Source organism: Odontomachus brunneus, unplaced genomic scaffold (assembly GCF_010583005.1).
Source record: "Odontomachus brunneus isolate Ranch 3 - 2012 unplaced genomic scaffold, Obru_v1 Obru_scaffold_007, whole genome shotgun sequence".
Taxonomy (NCBI): Eukaryota; Metazoa; Arthropoda; class Insecta; order Hymenoptera; family Formicidae; genus Odontomachus; species Odontomachus brunneus.
Genome location: NW_022639457.1, coordinates 332,659 through 348,152, shown reverse-complemented (window position 1 = coordinate 348,152; position 15,494 = coordinate 332,659). Strand labels below are relative to the sequence as shown.

At 43.8% G+C, this 15,494-nt stretch overlaps 1 protein-coding gene across 2 annotated transcripts; it reads left to right on the top strand.

Annotated features, from left to right (window-relative positions):
- Nucleotides 1-119: 119 nt before the first annotated feature.
- LOC116853905 lies at nt 120-15,438 on the top strand. 2 transcript variants are annotated; one of them, XM_032835237.1, is made up of 9 exons: nt 120-4,887; nt 8,114-8,436; nt 10,572-10,920; nt 11,231-11,571; nt 11,697-12,075; nt 12,152-12,413; nt 12,514-12,699; nt 12,786-12,923; nt 13,048-15,438. In XM_032835237.1, exons 1-9 carry the CDS (start codon nt 4,793-4,795, stop codon nt 13,267-13,269), a joined length of 2,295 nt encoding a protein of 764 aa, XP_032691128.1. In that variant the 5' UTR covers nt 120-4,792; the 3' UTR covers nt 13,270-15,438. The 2 variants fall into 2 exon arrangements, with proteins under 2 accessions (XP_032691128.1, XP_032691129.1); XM_032835238.1 differs by lacking the exons at nt 120-4,887; nt 8,114-8,436 and adding an exon at nt 10,155-10,182.
- The last annotated feature ends 56 nt before the right edge of the window (nt 15,439-15,494 follow it).

Genomic DNA, 15,494 nt, shown 5'->3' with positions numbered 1-15,494 from the left:
TATACCTCGCGTGCTCTCGACCGCGACGTTTAGCTGAGGATTTCCATATTCTTGCGATTCGCGTGACAACGCGATGCACTAGTGATGGAATTATTCATTCAAAGACGCTGGGCTTCTAGAAGCGGGATCTACAATAGAAATCGTAGAGTCGTAAGTCGTAGAAATCGACCAATCGCGGTCGATTTTTCTTCTTATGCTCGATCGCGATTGGTCAATTTCTACGACTTCTATTGTAGACCCCACTTAACGTTTGCTGCACGATAACGGAACAAGTGTTGACGCGACTCGACTTTCTTTCTTCAGAGCGCTTCTTTCATTTCGTCGGACTTATGATTACCGTGAGTTAGACACGTGGGATCCCTCGATGCGCGCATTTCACTCAGCTCGCGCTAAAATAAACGTTTTTCCGGCTTCGCTAAGTGCGGGAAATCTCGTGTCAATGTACCCGGTGAGGAGACGAGACCCAAGACAAGACAAGAAATCATGAGAACAAACGGCACTTGGCATTCAGATCACGCACGACTACTACGGAGCTGTCTGCCGATCTACGCCTCTTTCGATCACGGCGTACGTATGTGTCACGAGTCGTCGTGTATCAAGTCGTTGATTAATTGGCACCACTCGACCGTATGACGCCTAATTAGATGGTAGTGAAGGGCCAATGTGAAAATCGAATGTAGTTGAACGATGTATAAAAGTATGATTACGATGAAAATTACTGTAATAAGTTGTGAGAGCTATTCGACTAGCACACACAGAGTAATGTTGATTCGAGTAAAGAGAACAGTTTAAGGTACAGGTCGAAGAACTCTCGTTCGATAACGCAGAACTTTGAAACCTACATTTCGAGTTAATGTGGCGGGAGAAGAGAGGGAAAAATGGAAAGAAGGCAAAGAGAATGTATGTAATTATAATAAATGAAATAATTATGCAGCGAACTAATAGAGAGATATCGCAAAAATTAAATATATCTATAAAATTAGTGTCATAGTGTTATCTGTAAAAACTGAATAGATAATTTATAGTTATCTGTGAAAACACAGAATAATTAATTTATTTATGAAAACAAAAAAGATAATTTATAGTTACTTGTAAAAATCGAATGAATATTAAACGAGAACTTAGTGATAACAAAAGATGTTGCAATTGAAAACATTCGTCTACACATTCGATTACGTTAAGACTCGATTGAGATAATTGATAGTAATTAATTGGAAATCTCTCACAAGAAATTTTCCTTTCCTACACTGAGAGAAAAAATATCTCAAAATTAGTAAGCATTTATTTGATGGATGCTAACAGCGTATTTATTTAAATCTAAATTCTTTTTTATCTATACAAAATAAATAATTACTCTTATAAAAATACAAAGTTTTTCTTAAAGTTTTAAGAAAATTTTCTGTATTGAAATATATTTTATATTAGTGCAAACAAATATGCCGTTAGTACCTATCGAATAAATATTTGCTAATCTTTAGATATTTTCTTTTCAGTGTACAACCAAATTCAGTCTCCAGAAAACAGAATTAGTTGGACGAATCCAGTTCTTTTCCGTGTAGAAAATAAAATAATAGAATTGATAAGAAATAAAGATTGCGGTCTAGCTTTCAGGTCAATTTTCGTGACCGGATATTGTTCTCAACGTTAATCCCGATGATAAATGCGAAAGATCACAACAGTGCCGCGAAGGAGACCGGGAAGTTTCGACTCCTTCGGGCCGGGTCAGGTCGTTAGTGTTCGCGCGTGAGAGAAGTCGCTGACATTTCGGGATGTTGGGCACCGGTATAAACGAAGCGGGAAAGCCGCAGCGGCCCTTCCTCATCGACGACATCCTGGACCTTGTCGGTTTCGATTGCCGAGCCCGTAAATTTTACCCGCTCAGCCTCTGCGCCTCGCACGAGAATAGAATAATGACGGGAGAGAAACCCTTGCCCCTCTCCCCCTCCCCCGGATTGTCGCGCTTCTCCCGGAAGATCTCGGAGGATGTCGTTGTCTCGTCTCGCGGGCGTCTGTTCGCGGGAATTGTGAGATCTCGTGGAAAACATGGTGTATGTCGCCAACGAGCGACTGTATCCCTCGTAACTTGCTGCTTTACTCTCGAACTTATCCGATTCTTTCGTTCACGAAATGCATAAACCGTGTACGGGAAAAAATTATCTCATAAGATCGCCGGAATCTTCACGAAGTTCAATCGTGAGTCCAGATTCTTTCTCACAAACGATCCCCAAAATCTGTCAATAGTTATTACTTCAAACTCATCTCAAGTGAGTTATTCGGATTTGAATTCAGAGTTACATGAGAATTCTTCAGTCGAATCAGATATAAATGTCACGTGTATCATAATGCAACTGGAAAACTTGCATCTAATTCTAAACAAAAGTGTCTGAATATCTCAGATAAAATATTCAGATGAAGAATCCAAAATACTATTGAAAAGACTTCGAGCTTCGAAGTTCGAAGTTTGAGCTTCGAAGTTTAGCGCGATTCCAAATTCTTTATCGCGAATTTGTGGTTCGTTCTTTCTGAAAGATATTCTCGTGAGTCCAATTTCTTTATCGCGAATTTGGAGCTAGTCGTTTTCAAATGATATTCGCGGGGGATCTCCGCGCTTCTCGCGAAGAAAATTGTCATGTCGAGTCACTGAGGACACAAGTGAAACATGTAATACAGTTCTTGTACACAGTCTGTATTTTCCTACGGCTATGTCGTGTGTTTGAAAGCAGACAGACATCGTACGACCCCGCATGGAAAGAGAAACTATTACGCAGGCCATAAAAGTGCTTACAGATTAACGGTCCGTAAAAGACTACGATGACAGAAACCAAAAAGGGTTATTAGCTCTCGCGTTGGTTTACACAACACTTATCCGCTTGCTCGCACGTAAAATCGAAACTGCACAAACACTTCTTCTTTAAACTGCGTTTTCCGGTCGTTTACAGAAAATCCTCTCTTTCTCTTTCTCTCTGCATTGTTCCGGAATACATTCTGTGCAGATACGACCAAAAGAACAGAGCTGGCGAGAGTGTCAGTTTCTTCCTCCATAATTTTCGGAGCGCCAAATTAGTATGCTAATTGGTAACCTAATTACATCTTGTGCAAGTAGAAATATGTGATTTCGTCAAAATTCATCAAAATCCCGTTCGTGAAGATCCCCAGATAGACAAATATACGTAAATTAGTAAAGAAGGCAACTTTACTAGTCGATTTGTAAAGATTGTTTAAGAATGATTCATAGAATAATGAAATAGAATCACAAAGGAATACGAAGGAAATGATCGAAATTTGTCATGCAGTATGAAAATTTGAGTATGAGTAAAAAAAGGTCAAAAATGCTTTTACTGATTCACTTTAAAGCCTGATTTACAATGTGCTCTTTGCTTCCTGTTTCGTTCTTCCGTTCTATCTCTATCGTTTAACCTCTTTTTAACTTAAGAGAATTAGAAAAAGATAAAGAAACAGGAAGCAACGAGCATATTGCAAGTTAGGCTTTGAAGAGTATGATAGAAATTTAATGATAAATTCAGTACAGTACATTGTACATACTGTACACACAAGTACAGTTATATATTTATGTGCTGTATAGTATATAATACAGTTCAAGCACATTTGCTTAATAAATGTAATTGTACAGTCCCCATCGTCGATTGTATTTCACAATCGTGATAATTACGAAAGTCTATCTGGGTCCCTTAAGCGGAGTCTACAATAAAAGTCGTAGACATTGAGCAGTCGATTATTCTTCTCGTACCCGACTATGATTGGTCAATTTCTACGATTTACAACTCTACGACTTCTATTGTAGACCCCGTTTTACTCGCGGGTACCGTCGTCGGCTCGACCGCGGCTCCGGAGCGAGCTTCTTTTCGGGGCGACACGCGCGTGCCGGGCACGTGTACGTGCGGCGGCCTCCCGTTCGCGATCCCCTTCAAATCCGTGCGCCCTTCCACGTTCGTTCACGCGTTAATGTCCGCGTAAAGAGGGAAGGAGAGCGAGGGAGGCAGAGGAGGAGACATGGAGGAGAAACAGAAGAGAAGAGCGACCGCAGCAGCACGGCAGAGCGGCGCGCGGAGAGACAGGAGGAAGCGGCACCGTGTGCCATCGTGGTTTTTTGAGTGTTCCAAAAATACTCTCGACTCGGGGGAAAGATAAAGAGAAGAACGGGGCGGGAAAGCCGGGCGATTCGATGGGCAGGAGGGAGGAGAGCGAAAAGAAGGATGATGCGCCTTGGTAGCCGTGGAGTAAGAGAGAAGAGAACGCCAGTCCTCCGTGACTATTCATCCGAGAAACGTGCTCGCGAGCACCGCGGCGACAAAGGGCACGGCAAGGAGAAGGGGAGAGATTGCGAACCGCGAAAATCCCGAGAAGATTCCTCGGTCGCACGATCGCGCGACGGGAACAAGACCGCGCCGCGAGGAGATGTATGCGTGTATCCTTCCGGTTGTGTAAACCGATCGAGACATCGGGCGCATCGCTTGCAGCAGTTGCAAAAAGGAAGTGTCGGTAACGCAATTTAGTCAGGTGAAAAGGAAAGAGAGAAGGGAAGGATGAAATTGCAATTTTCAATTCGCACTTAATTTCGATAAATCCGAAGAGAATTGGCTGCGTATTACACATGTATGTAAAGATGAGTAAATAATAACGCTTAGGATTCACGCTTCGACGACGTGACTTGACGTTGAAAAAAACGCGCGTGCAATATCATCCGCGGATCATCCTCCAATCGATCGCGGACGGTCACGTCGCGGCGATTCGAATCGGCTGCAATTCAAAGTGACACCGTACGCGATCGAGGATGCCTCTGAAAATCGAAAGCGGCACCTACACGGTGAATCCGGTGGTGAAAAAGAATGTCTCGAAGTTCCTCCTCTGGAAACATTGGCGGCGAAGGTAGGCAGAGAGAGAGAGAGAGAGAGAGAGAGAGAGAGAGAGAGAGAGAGAGAGAGAGATTTGTACATGTGTGGAATTTCTAGATTGATCAGAAATTAACGTCCCATTAATACGCGCTACAAATTGTCGCAAACGTTTGTTTATACAGTAGATGTTTCATGATGAGCAATTAGGACGCGAATGGGTCCTGTCAAGATTCATTAGCGGTACAATACATCCGCGATGAATATCTAATTAAGACGCCTGATTGTAGTCATTAGCGAATCACAACGTCAGAAACGAGAAATCGTGCGAAATTCTTTCTCCCGCGAAACAGAAGATGCGAATTTCTTCAACGTTCTAAACGCCTTCTGAACGGAATTTCTTTTTACCTCAAAATCAAATGATCTTTTTATATCGCTGTATTTTCAATTGTTTAATTGAAAATCCAAAGAAAATTGTTAATTGCTGCAAGCACAACTACGAACAAGATACTAAGGCCTGTGTTAATAGTCCTTAAAATTTGTCTCACGTGAGATGTTCATCTAAATTTCAAGCTCTATCAGAATTTCTCATTCGAATCATACGATATTCGTGATATTGTATTTGAAGTTCAACTGAAAGACTCATCAGAAATCTGAAATTAACCAGATATCTGGTGAAATATAAACGAACCAGAATTCCGCTTGAAGTTATCAGAGTTTTATTTAAGTTAACAGGTTTCTGGTTGAGAGATCAAAGCTGTATTCGGGGAGATGCTATTTAGCGCTATGAGCGTGCTCTGACCCTTGTTATTTAGTTGAACAAGGAACAAAGCGTGCTTAAAACGCTAAATCGTGTCTCCCCAAACGCAGTCCAAATAATCTGATTAACTTGGTTAATCTGGCGACCAAACAAGATAACTGGAAATCTTGTTTGATAAACCAGAATCTTGTTAATTCGAACGGTAACTTCAACTGGAATTTCAATTCGTTTATATTTTACCAGACATTTGGTCAATTCAATCAGTTTCTTTTTCGTCTATTAATACGCACCTAAGATATCACCTTTTTATGCCACTTATTGAAGCATTAATTTTTCAAAAGTCGTCCGCCAGTTTCACAGAAATCATACATATGCGCGCGCTTATCATTATCATGAACCTTCACGATCGAGCATGATTCGTTCACCTTGCACACTTTAATTCTGCTTGGTCGCACGCCTGCACACCCTGTATGCACCTTAACCGTTAACTCGCAATTATGTCAGCGCCGATTTCTGCATCGTAAACAACATTGTACAACTCTGTCTACCTACCTACCTATCTACCTATCTATCTACCTGCCTACCTACCTACCTGCCTACCTATCCTTTCCTACCTGCGCGACTCGTTTCTTCAATCCGTTACGAGTGCCGTATGCACTTCACATGCGCGAATGCAATCCGGAGTCTGGCCCGTTTCCCGACCTGAGGATCGCATCGATGTATGGCGTGCGATGTGATCGAAGTGCGAGAGGTTATCGATGTAACTCGACGAGTTTTCAATGGAGTTCCGCCTAATGTAAAATTATCTCGCTGATGGATTGTACAAGTATACAATATAACTTTAACATATAACAATATATTCGATTTTTTTGTAAACGTGCGACAATCGCCAGTGGACGACAACCGATAGAATAGCATCTCTTTCGGCTGCCGCGAGTTTAAGCCGTCAATGTTAGAACGACCTCCACTGCATGCAGTCTGATCGCACACGTTCGCGCTGCACCCGCTTGTACTGGCTGTGATTGTATGTGAGATTTATGCTTGTCGGCTGCACCTTCCACGTTCGTCAGTTTACAGGGAACTCGGTGCCACTTCGCGATCAATCTCACCCGCCCACACAGAAACACAATGCTGTTGTAAAATCTATTTTCGCGATCTTCTTGAAAACCGTCGCCTCGCGTTGTTGTGTAACGCGCTGCCAGATCTTCCTCAGCAAAGTCCAGCCCTACAATAAAATACACGTAAAATATACACCGCTGCGACCGAGAAACCGGCGGTCAGTCTGTCGGATTTCCCCGAGTGGCACCAGTTCCCGTTGCTCACGTTGTTCTCGAGCTCCTCCGGTGGTACGTTACGGCAGACAGCAAGCAGATATCCTTATCGATCGCCGTTACGCCGTACAGATGACACATGAGCGGGAAAGAATCGCAGCTGTCACCGCGGTAGACACTAATTCGCGTTGCTTTCTCGCGTTCCGGTTGTCACAGTTATATCGAAATATTACAAAAAGAACGCAAGTGACAAATTGGCTGGAGCTGGACGGTAAATTTTCGCTGGAGCTTCTCGAAAATCAGGATGTACTCTTGAAATTTCTTGGAGTGAAATTTCACTGCAGCAATTAAGTGAGTCACTCGAGTCCGAGTGATTTTCTACTCATATAGAGTGTAATCTCCACTCTGAATTGTCGAATGAATATTTTGCAATGTACATTCAATATGTGTACATGTGTATATATTTTATATTGTAAATTTAAGTATTTAAAGAACAAAATAATAAAAATGTCCAGAATTAAATACATCGGTGAAAAAATACTGAAAAAATAAAAAGATATATTTATTCTGTGAGTACTAATAAAATATTTATTTAAATCTCAATTTTTTTATTTAAATAAAATAAACAATTGTTTTTATGAAATGCAACGGTATCGTTGTTGGTGTTTTAGGATAATATGTATTTTCTCATTTGGAGAGAAGTTTTTTCTTAATGTAAAAATATATCAGTACACTAAATATGTTATTAGTACTCATTGAACAAATATTTTTTCTCTCATTGTACGTGTCCACAGATACTAGTACTTTTATTTCTCAGCCAGAGAAACATATTCACTCTAATTGATAAAAACGTTCATTCTTGCAATTCGAATGACAATATCTTCATTCTCCTATTTAGTGGAAATACTGTCACTTTTTCTTCGTTTTGAGTGAGATTCCTCCAAGAAGCTTAGAGAGAACATTTCCCCCGTCTACGTTCACGGGCCCCTTTCTGAGGTCCGTGGGGGTCCGGCTTGAGAATCCCCGTTATACAGAGCATTCCATGGTATCCGCGATTGTCGGTCGAATCCGACACTTCTCATCGCGCTTTTTCGCGAGAACCATGAAGAAGGAGACGCGCAACAATTTGCCGACACTGTACATAATACCGTGACTCGTACACCGAGCTCGAGGACAGTTTTGCACGCGTGACAGAACACGAACGACGGGATGAGAACGCACTGCTTGTGCAGTGTGCACGAGGACCGCGTGGACGAGGATTGGCGAGGAAGTGGGCAGCCGTGCGGGGGCGGTGAGGTGGCGGGCCTGGACGACGTCGACGACTTCTGCACCGCGACGGTGACGTCGTCGGTCCCCGGAGCCGGTGGCATCCACTCGCATCGACGTAACAGACCGCTCTCCCTGGCCGTCCAGCCTCTCAACTATCATCGCCTCGACCCGGACCACAAGACAGCCGCGGAGATCGCCACCAGGCACCATCACCCTAACATGACCAGCCAGGAGAGTATCGGCAGTTGCAGCCTGGACGTCGACCGCTCTGCGTCCGACCGATCAGGTTGGCTATACCGACATTATTGCGAGAGACGCGACCGCCTGGGTAGCACCCGGAATTGACATCACTCAAAATCCAACGAACTTTCGCAAGCTCCTAATACATTAATTCTGGCAAGAACCTTGTAACTGTCGAATCCGTGAGCAATAGTCCTATCCGTGAACGGGTCTATGGACTATTTATGAATAGTCGTCACTTGAAACTCCTCTCAAGTGAGATATTCAGATGAATTCAGAGTCGGATGAGAACTTTTCAGTTGAATCGCGATTATAATAGATTATAATAGATATAATGCGGGGGAGGAAAAATTTTGTTGGATTAAACAAATATCTGATGAAGTATGGATTAAGGGCCTTCACACATAAATTGCCGTAACGTAAGACGTATCGTAAGAATTGGCCAATCACGATGAGTATCGTCGAATCGTAATCGTTACTGTTATATCAATTTGTGCGTGAAAGCCCTAACCAGTATTCTAACTAAAGTGTTACTAAAGTCAGTAGTTTAACTAAAGTTAGTTCGACTGAACAAGATTCTGGTTGACCAAACAAGATTTCTAATCAAGCAGAATTTTTTCTATGTTTTTTTAGACATTTAATTAATCTCTTTCCCGTGTGTCACATATATCATATAGTTTAATATACTGAAAAATTTTGAATAGCTCTGAATAAAAATTTGACAGGGGACAAGTTTCAGGTGACAACTATTAATGCGAGTCTAAGGATACTAACTAATTCTTAATTACAATATACTAAATTTTCACAAAGAACAATGAACACAATTCACATGAACGTGCAATTATTACGAAGAACTCATGCTCGATAGACTGTAAGTCTTCGAATACGTTACATATAATTAAACATTACTATCTGTGAGGAAAATTGCGACTCCACTCAACCTATCGTAGAATGAGGAAATTTAGAAAAAGGAAACCTCAGATACAAAATAACAGAGACTATGTTTTGCCTAAGAAGGGTCGTTTCTAACAGGGAATTTTCTCCACGAGAACCTAGGACGGGGAAGAACGATTAGACGCGTCTCTCAAGCGAGGCGATTGTTCCGCAGAAAAGACGGGACGCGCCTGAAAGAACGTGGGATTATCTCTTAAATCAATGCTCTCAATTATTCCGAAACGACCTCGGAATTGAAGTTGAGGACTAGCTCGCCCAGGAGAAGTTTCTCCCGCGATTCCCTTAATCTCGGCCCCGACGTGATGTTCAGCCGAGATCCGAGCGAATTTCCGGCGATCCACACGGTCGGCTTCAAGGTCGGTCTCGATGGAGTCGCCGGTCCCTCCACCGTTACCTCCTCCTCGTGCAGATCGTGAGCGCTCTTTGCCCGCTCGAAATGCCGATTGGATTTAGACCGTAGGCGAATAGACCGAGTGCAACGCCTCTTCTGCTCGTCGTGGCGAAGAAGCCGACGGCGAGAGAGTTCGCTCAGTGTTTCAGGACCAACGCCGCGGCTCGGACGAACGTAGAGAATCGGCCTGTGGATTCGTCCCAAGTCTACGTAACGCGTCAGTCGACCTCGGGATCGAAAGTGCACCTCTTGAATCCAACGCTAATCGGGATTTCCGTTCGGTCGTTTTGACATAAAACTCTCTCGCTCTCTCTTTTTCTCTCTTTTGCGTTAGACCAGTCAGTGCGGGGAATAAGGTCGCGTCACGACGCAACGATGTGAATAAGACTCGTTTAACGCGAGCTGACGTACGTTGGCACAGCGCGTGGGTGACGATGCTTTTCGAAGGTGAATGTCTTCCGACGGAGAGCACAGTTGGCTCGCGGACAGTCGCGAGAGTTAATGAGAACGCGCTGAATCGGAATTATTGCCAAATCTATAACGCGCGACGAAACGACATCCCAAGTGTGCCTCTGTGTGTCTAACCATACGATCTGTAATCTCGTTAACCTTAAGCCGCGTCGTGGTTATACGAAATCTTAACGAAATCAAGAAACAATCATAAGGGAAATATCTGTTTCTTAATTTCATTACAAAGTAATCAAATTCCCGGCGACGAGACTTCCTCATTCAATATATCTCGTAACCTTAACTCTCAAGCAAGCCATAGGATGCTGTGTTGGCGATTCGCGATGCGTTGTCGCGAGCCGAACGTCAGACTGAAACTTTCCTTCCAGAGAACACTGTGGACTCAGTATCGGAGAAAACCCTGCACAGCTTGAACTTGTCGTGCAACGGTGAGCCAGTGTCGTTAGCTGAGAACTTGGCGAACGGCAGCAGTGAGACGCTGCAGAAGTCGCACCTCACCCCCGATGAGAAGCTGAACGTCAGCAATGGTCCACGAGGCAGTCCCGAGCCGGAGCAGCTGACAGCGAAGAAGCCGAGTTACTTGGGTCTGGCGTGCAGCATAAGCGGCTACTCGGGCATCACCAGGTACGACAGTAAGCTCAGGGAAGGATTTCGCTCGAGAGACAGCAGCCCCGGCGCAAGATTGATCACGAGGGACACGAGTCCTGCAGGTTTCAAGTGAGACTTATGATTGTTACTTATTATACAAATATTACACGGAAAAGAAGCGTTTGGTTGCATTAACAAAATTTCTGGTGAAATACAAACGAACCAAAAAATTCTGGCCACCAGAATTCTGTTCGGATTAACCAGAAATCTTGTTATCTTAAAGCAGAATTCCAATAACTTCGAGCTGAATGTCTGGTTTGTTTACATTTTACTATCCAGAAATTTGGTTAATCCAATTAAACTTTTTTTTTTCGTGCAATCATCATTATTATAATCCAAGTATTTTCATGTTTGAACAACGAATGCTCGAAAATTGCAGATCCAACGAGAATCTCAGTGTTCCGTCGTATCACCCGCCTAAAAGCCACTCGATATCGCCGTTAGCGATGGACCGGCAAAACGGATTCGCCAATGGCATGAAGGAGGAGTGCAAGATCGAGACATACATAGAGAGCAGAAGCTCGATCACGATATGCCAAGATTTTTCGGAAGTTGACAAGGGAGTATCGTTGCATACAGCATTCCCCGACCTCAGCCCCATCAGGACGAGCACTTCCATTAGCAAGCAAAGCCCCGGGATATCGCCGATGATGTCCTGCGCTCAACAAGACAAATCTTTTCCCGCGGGTTTCTCCTCTCCCAAGCAGGGTATTAGTAATCGTAAGGAGAATTTCTCGCGATATTCTAATTGCCTTCTAATCTAAATTAAGGAAATATATTTGATCTAATTTTAATCTAATTTTAATTCCAATCTTGATTCTAATTTTATACTTTTCTTTTTGCAGTCTCGAATACTTCGTTTAGTGACACTAATGTTCTAAACGGCTTGACGACTGAGGTTGAGAGCCAAGTATTGAACACCTCATCGAACAGTGAGAAATCGTTCATTCAGCAGCGAGTGGAGCGGCTCTACGGTCCAGGTGCTTTAGCGCAAGGTTTCTTCTTCAAGCGAAGCACCACTAAACTAAACGTCACCAGCGACGGTAGTTTCAATAAGTCCGGTAACAATAACAATATTTCGACAGACAACGCAAACACAGACGAATCGTTGAAGAATCTGCCAGTGCTGCGGCACCTGCGCCCGGAATTCCGGGCGCAGCTTCCTGTAGTTAGCACCAGAAAGCCTACGGACGGTACGGAGCAGGTCATCAAGCCCCTACAGAGGTAAGCATATAAAACAGTCACTTTATTTCTTTATTTTCTCCTCTCAACGATAACCGTCGCCCTTCTGCATGGCCAGGGTAATACCGGTGACACGGAAGGTCGATCCGAAGAACCCCACGACCACGAATTCGCAGAACAGCGTAACGAGGAGAATCCCGGTGATCGTGGAGAGCGATACGTCGAAACGCGATACCACAAGCATACCTGATCAGCAGCCAGCCGCGCCGAAGGTGGTGTTACCCGTGTTGGAACCCAGCGCGAGTTCAACGAATATAGCAAAGCAAGCTCAAGAAGCGGAGAAAGTAGTAGAAGAGAAAGACGGACATTACTTTATGAAGGTAATTAGAATCAAAGTATACGTGTGAATTACGCGCTGCTGTGTGAATTATGCCATACGCGCGTTTCCTGACAATAAAACACATTCGTGTGTGTGTTCAGTTACTGAAACAGGAAACAGACAGGCTGCTCTCGTTGGCTGCATCTGCCGAGGCCGAATTAGCTAGCGGCGATACCGTTGCACTGCCGGAGGAAGCAGCTGGTAAACTGAGATCAGCCGCGGGCAAAGCTAGATTGTTGACTTCTCAGAAAATGCAGCAATTCGAGGGACTCTGCCAGAAGAACATTGTAAGAAATTCGTTTCCCTGATTATTTCCTGTCGAAACGGCGGATCGATCGCGCCTCATTTGACGTTTGCAACAATAAAATTGCAGAATCAGGTGCCAGATGAAGAGTTCCCGACGACGAACGAGGACTTGGCCGGCTTCTGGGACATGGTGATGCTGCAGGTGGTTCAGGTGAACGATCTTTTCGACCAGATAGAAAAGCTGCGGAAGTCGCAGTGGCAAGAAGTACGTTGAAATACATTGTTATTGGTAACAGCTGTGACTATCTATTTAATTTAAAACGACTTTCACAAAACGCTCTTACTATCTACGATCACGCCATTTGATATCGTGTTCGACGCGCTTACAGAGCGTGCCGGACAAGAAGGCCGCGCCAACCTCGCAGAACGGCAAGCGCAGAGTCATCTCGGTCCACAAAGCAAAGCCGACTGCGAACAGCGAGGCGAACAGGAAGGCGCGGGAGGCGAGGGAGCAGGCGCGACGACAGCTGATCGAGGAGCGGAGACGAGCGATGCGCTCTAACGCGCAGAACACTGACAGTTCCGTCGAGATCTTCGCCCCCGAGACGTAACGACGAACAACGGCGCGCTGAGTCGGGACTCGGGACAAATGATGAGACACAATCGGCATTGTAGAGCTCATAAGAAATATTAGCGCGTGTAGACTGTGACGTAGGGATCAAGCGCGTTGCGATCATCACGCCTCGAATGAGCGTTGGGCTGACACGCGAGGAGGTATATAAGAGAGAGAAAGAAGAGAAAAGAATCACACGTCGTTATGCGATCAGCTTATGCGAAAATCAAAGCTGCTTATTATTACTACTACTACTGCTATTACTACTATTACTACTACTATTACTATTATTATTATTAGTATTATTTTATTATTATTATTATTAATCAATGTCTCATCCTCCGTATGCGAGTCAGAGTCGCAACGAGGAACGAAAAAGTGTCGAGAGCGCATCAGAGGTTACTCAGAGGATGTTTCGCATTACGAATGGCAAGAAAAAAGGAGGCACGACTCGGAGGCGAAGGTCTCTCGTCGAGTTTCAACGCGTCGCGTATTAACGTCCCGAATATCCTAGCAATAATGCGACGATGACGACGATGACGACGATGACGACGGCGCGTCGCACCCTTCTTGTTTATAGAGATATTTTGTAACGAAACGCGAGGAAAATACTTGCCGTAGCGCCTTGTCAGATTGTTTTTCTACGTTGAGTGTCGGACAGACACTGATTAACTTATATTTGTACAAGCTGTAGTGAGTTAATAATATTGTGGGAACAGTTGCGGCAGCCGGACAGCCGCGACGAAGAATCGGATGAACGCGATATCGCGCGAGGAACTCTTGTCGGTCGATGTCAGTCGCCCTTCGGAAGTCCACCGGGGTGTCTAGGTTAAGAGTCCGGATGCGTCGATCGTAAGGGGCGTCAGATTTTTCATGCGATTTTATCACACGTATGACGATCTGATTTCTGACGACCAACAGCAGTCTTCTCACGTAGGTCCTGTCGTGACAATTCGCAATCTTAACCTAGACACAAGGCGATTTATCGTGTAGTTTATGTATGTAAATAGAATTAAACGGATATTCACAATTGCACGAGGCCCACCTCATGTTAGGCCGAGTGTTCGCCTAATAGCTTTTTCTATCAGATATCGACAAAGTTTCCCAGTTGAGAGAGATGCTGTCAACAACAGACGAGAGTAAAAAGATTCCTATTATTCTTATTATTCTTATTATCATTACAGTCACTGCGATAAACACATTTTATTATTATTATTATTATTCTATTCTAATTATAATTATACACGAATACACCCTCATCTCCCGCGCGAAACGTGGTCGTATATAAATTATTCTCGTCAGCGACGGTGTTATTAGTCGTATCAACGCTCTCTGGAATATCCGCTGCGACGACGTTCCACCACGTTACGCGCGTGAGACTCACCGCGTCCAAGTGTAGTGGCTGGCGTTTTTCACTTATTTGTAAGATGATCATGTTTGATGAATCATTGTTTGTCGCACATATTCGAAGACGTTTATGGAGGAAAGAGAGAGAGAGAGAGAGAGAGAGAGAGAGAACGTTGAATGCGAATGTGCGCGGCAGGTGCGTTTTGGATACTGTCACAAGCCTTGAGCGCGATGCGACGCGTCATGAATCTCGATCGGATTGTCGACTTGATCTATTTGACCGTGGCTCAACGTGTCGCTCAATCGTTACATCCGCCAAACCTGACATTCCCCGTGATAAAGAACGTCTCTCGTAAACGAAAGAAGGAAAAAAAAAGAAGAAAAGAAAACCTCTTTTCGCGTAGTTATACACGACTGTAACTTACACTCCTCAGCATCCGATTAACGGTTAGCGGTTCTAACGGCAAGTCATCAACCAAATAACACTATCATACCTAAGTAATGTAATCACGAGCGTGTGTCGTCGCGCGCGAACTGTAATCACGACTCTCGTTATTCGCGTCAGTGTTATCATTATTATCATTGCGCCGATTTTGTCTCGGTTCCTTTTGTCGGAAATTTTTGTAAAAAAATTCACCCGTGTAATTTATTGATTGTTAATTCCCTTGGTGCCTTCATTATTTATACATGTGTATATAATCGACTGACACAGCCAACAATTTTATGTACATGTATCTATTTAAATTATACGTTTGATCGAATTTCACATGAAATCTGTTGATAAATAAGAATAAAACGAATAAATACCATTATTTATCAATTGAGACTGACCAATGTCAACACGAATGAGGACGGCAGGAGAGATCAGCACGTCGG

Coding starts and splice junctions, on each gene's coding strand:
- LOC116853905 (XM_032835237.1), top strand. CDS start 4,793: ATGCCTCTGAAAATCGAAAGCGGCACCTACACGGTGAATCCGGTGGTG. Junction 10,921..11,230: donor ACGAGTCCTGCAGGTTTCAA/GTGAGACTTATG, acceptor CGAAAATTGCAG/ATCCAACGAGAATCTCAGTG. Junction 12,924..13,047: donor GGAAGTCGCAGTGGCAAGAA/GTACGTTGAAAT, acceptor ACGCGCTTACAG/AGCGTGCCGGACAAGAAGGC.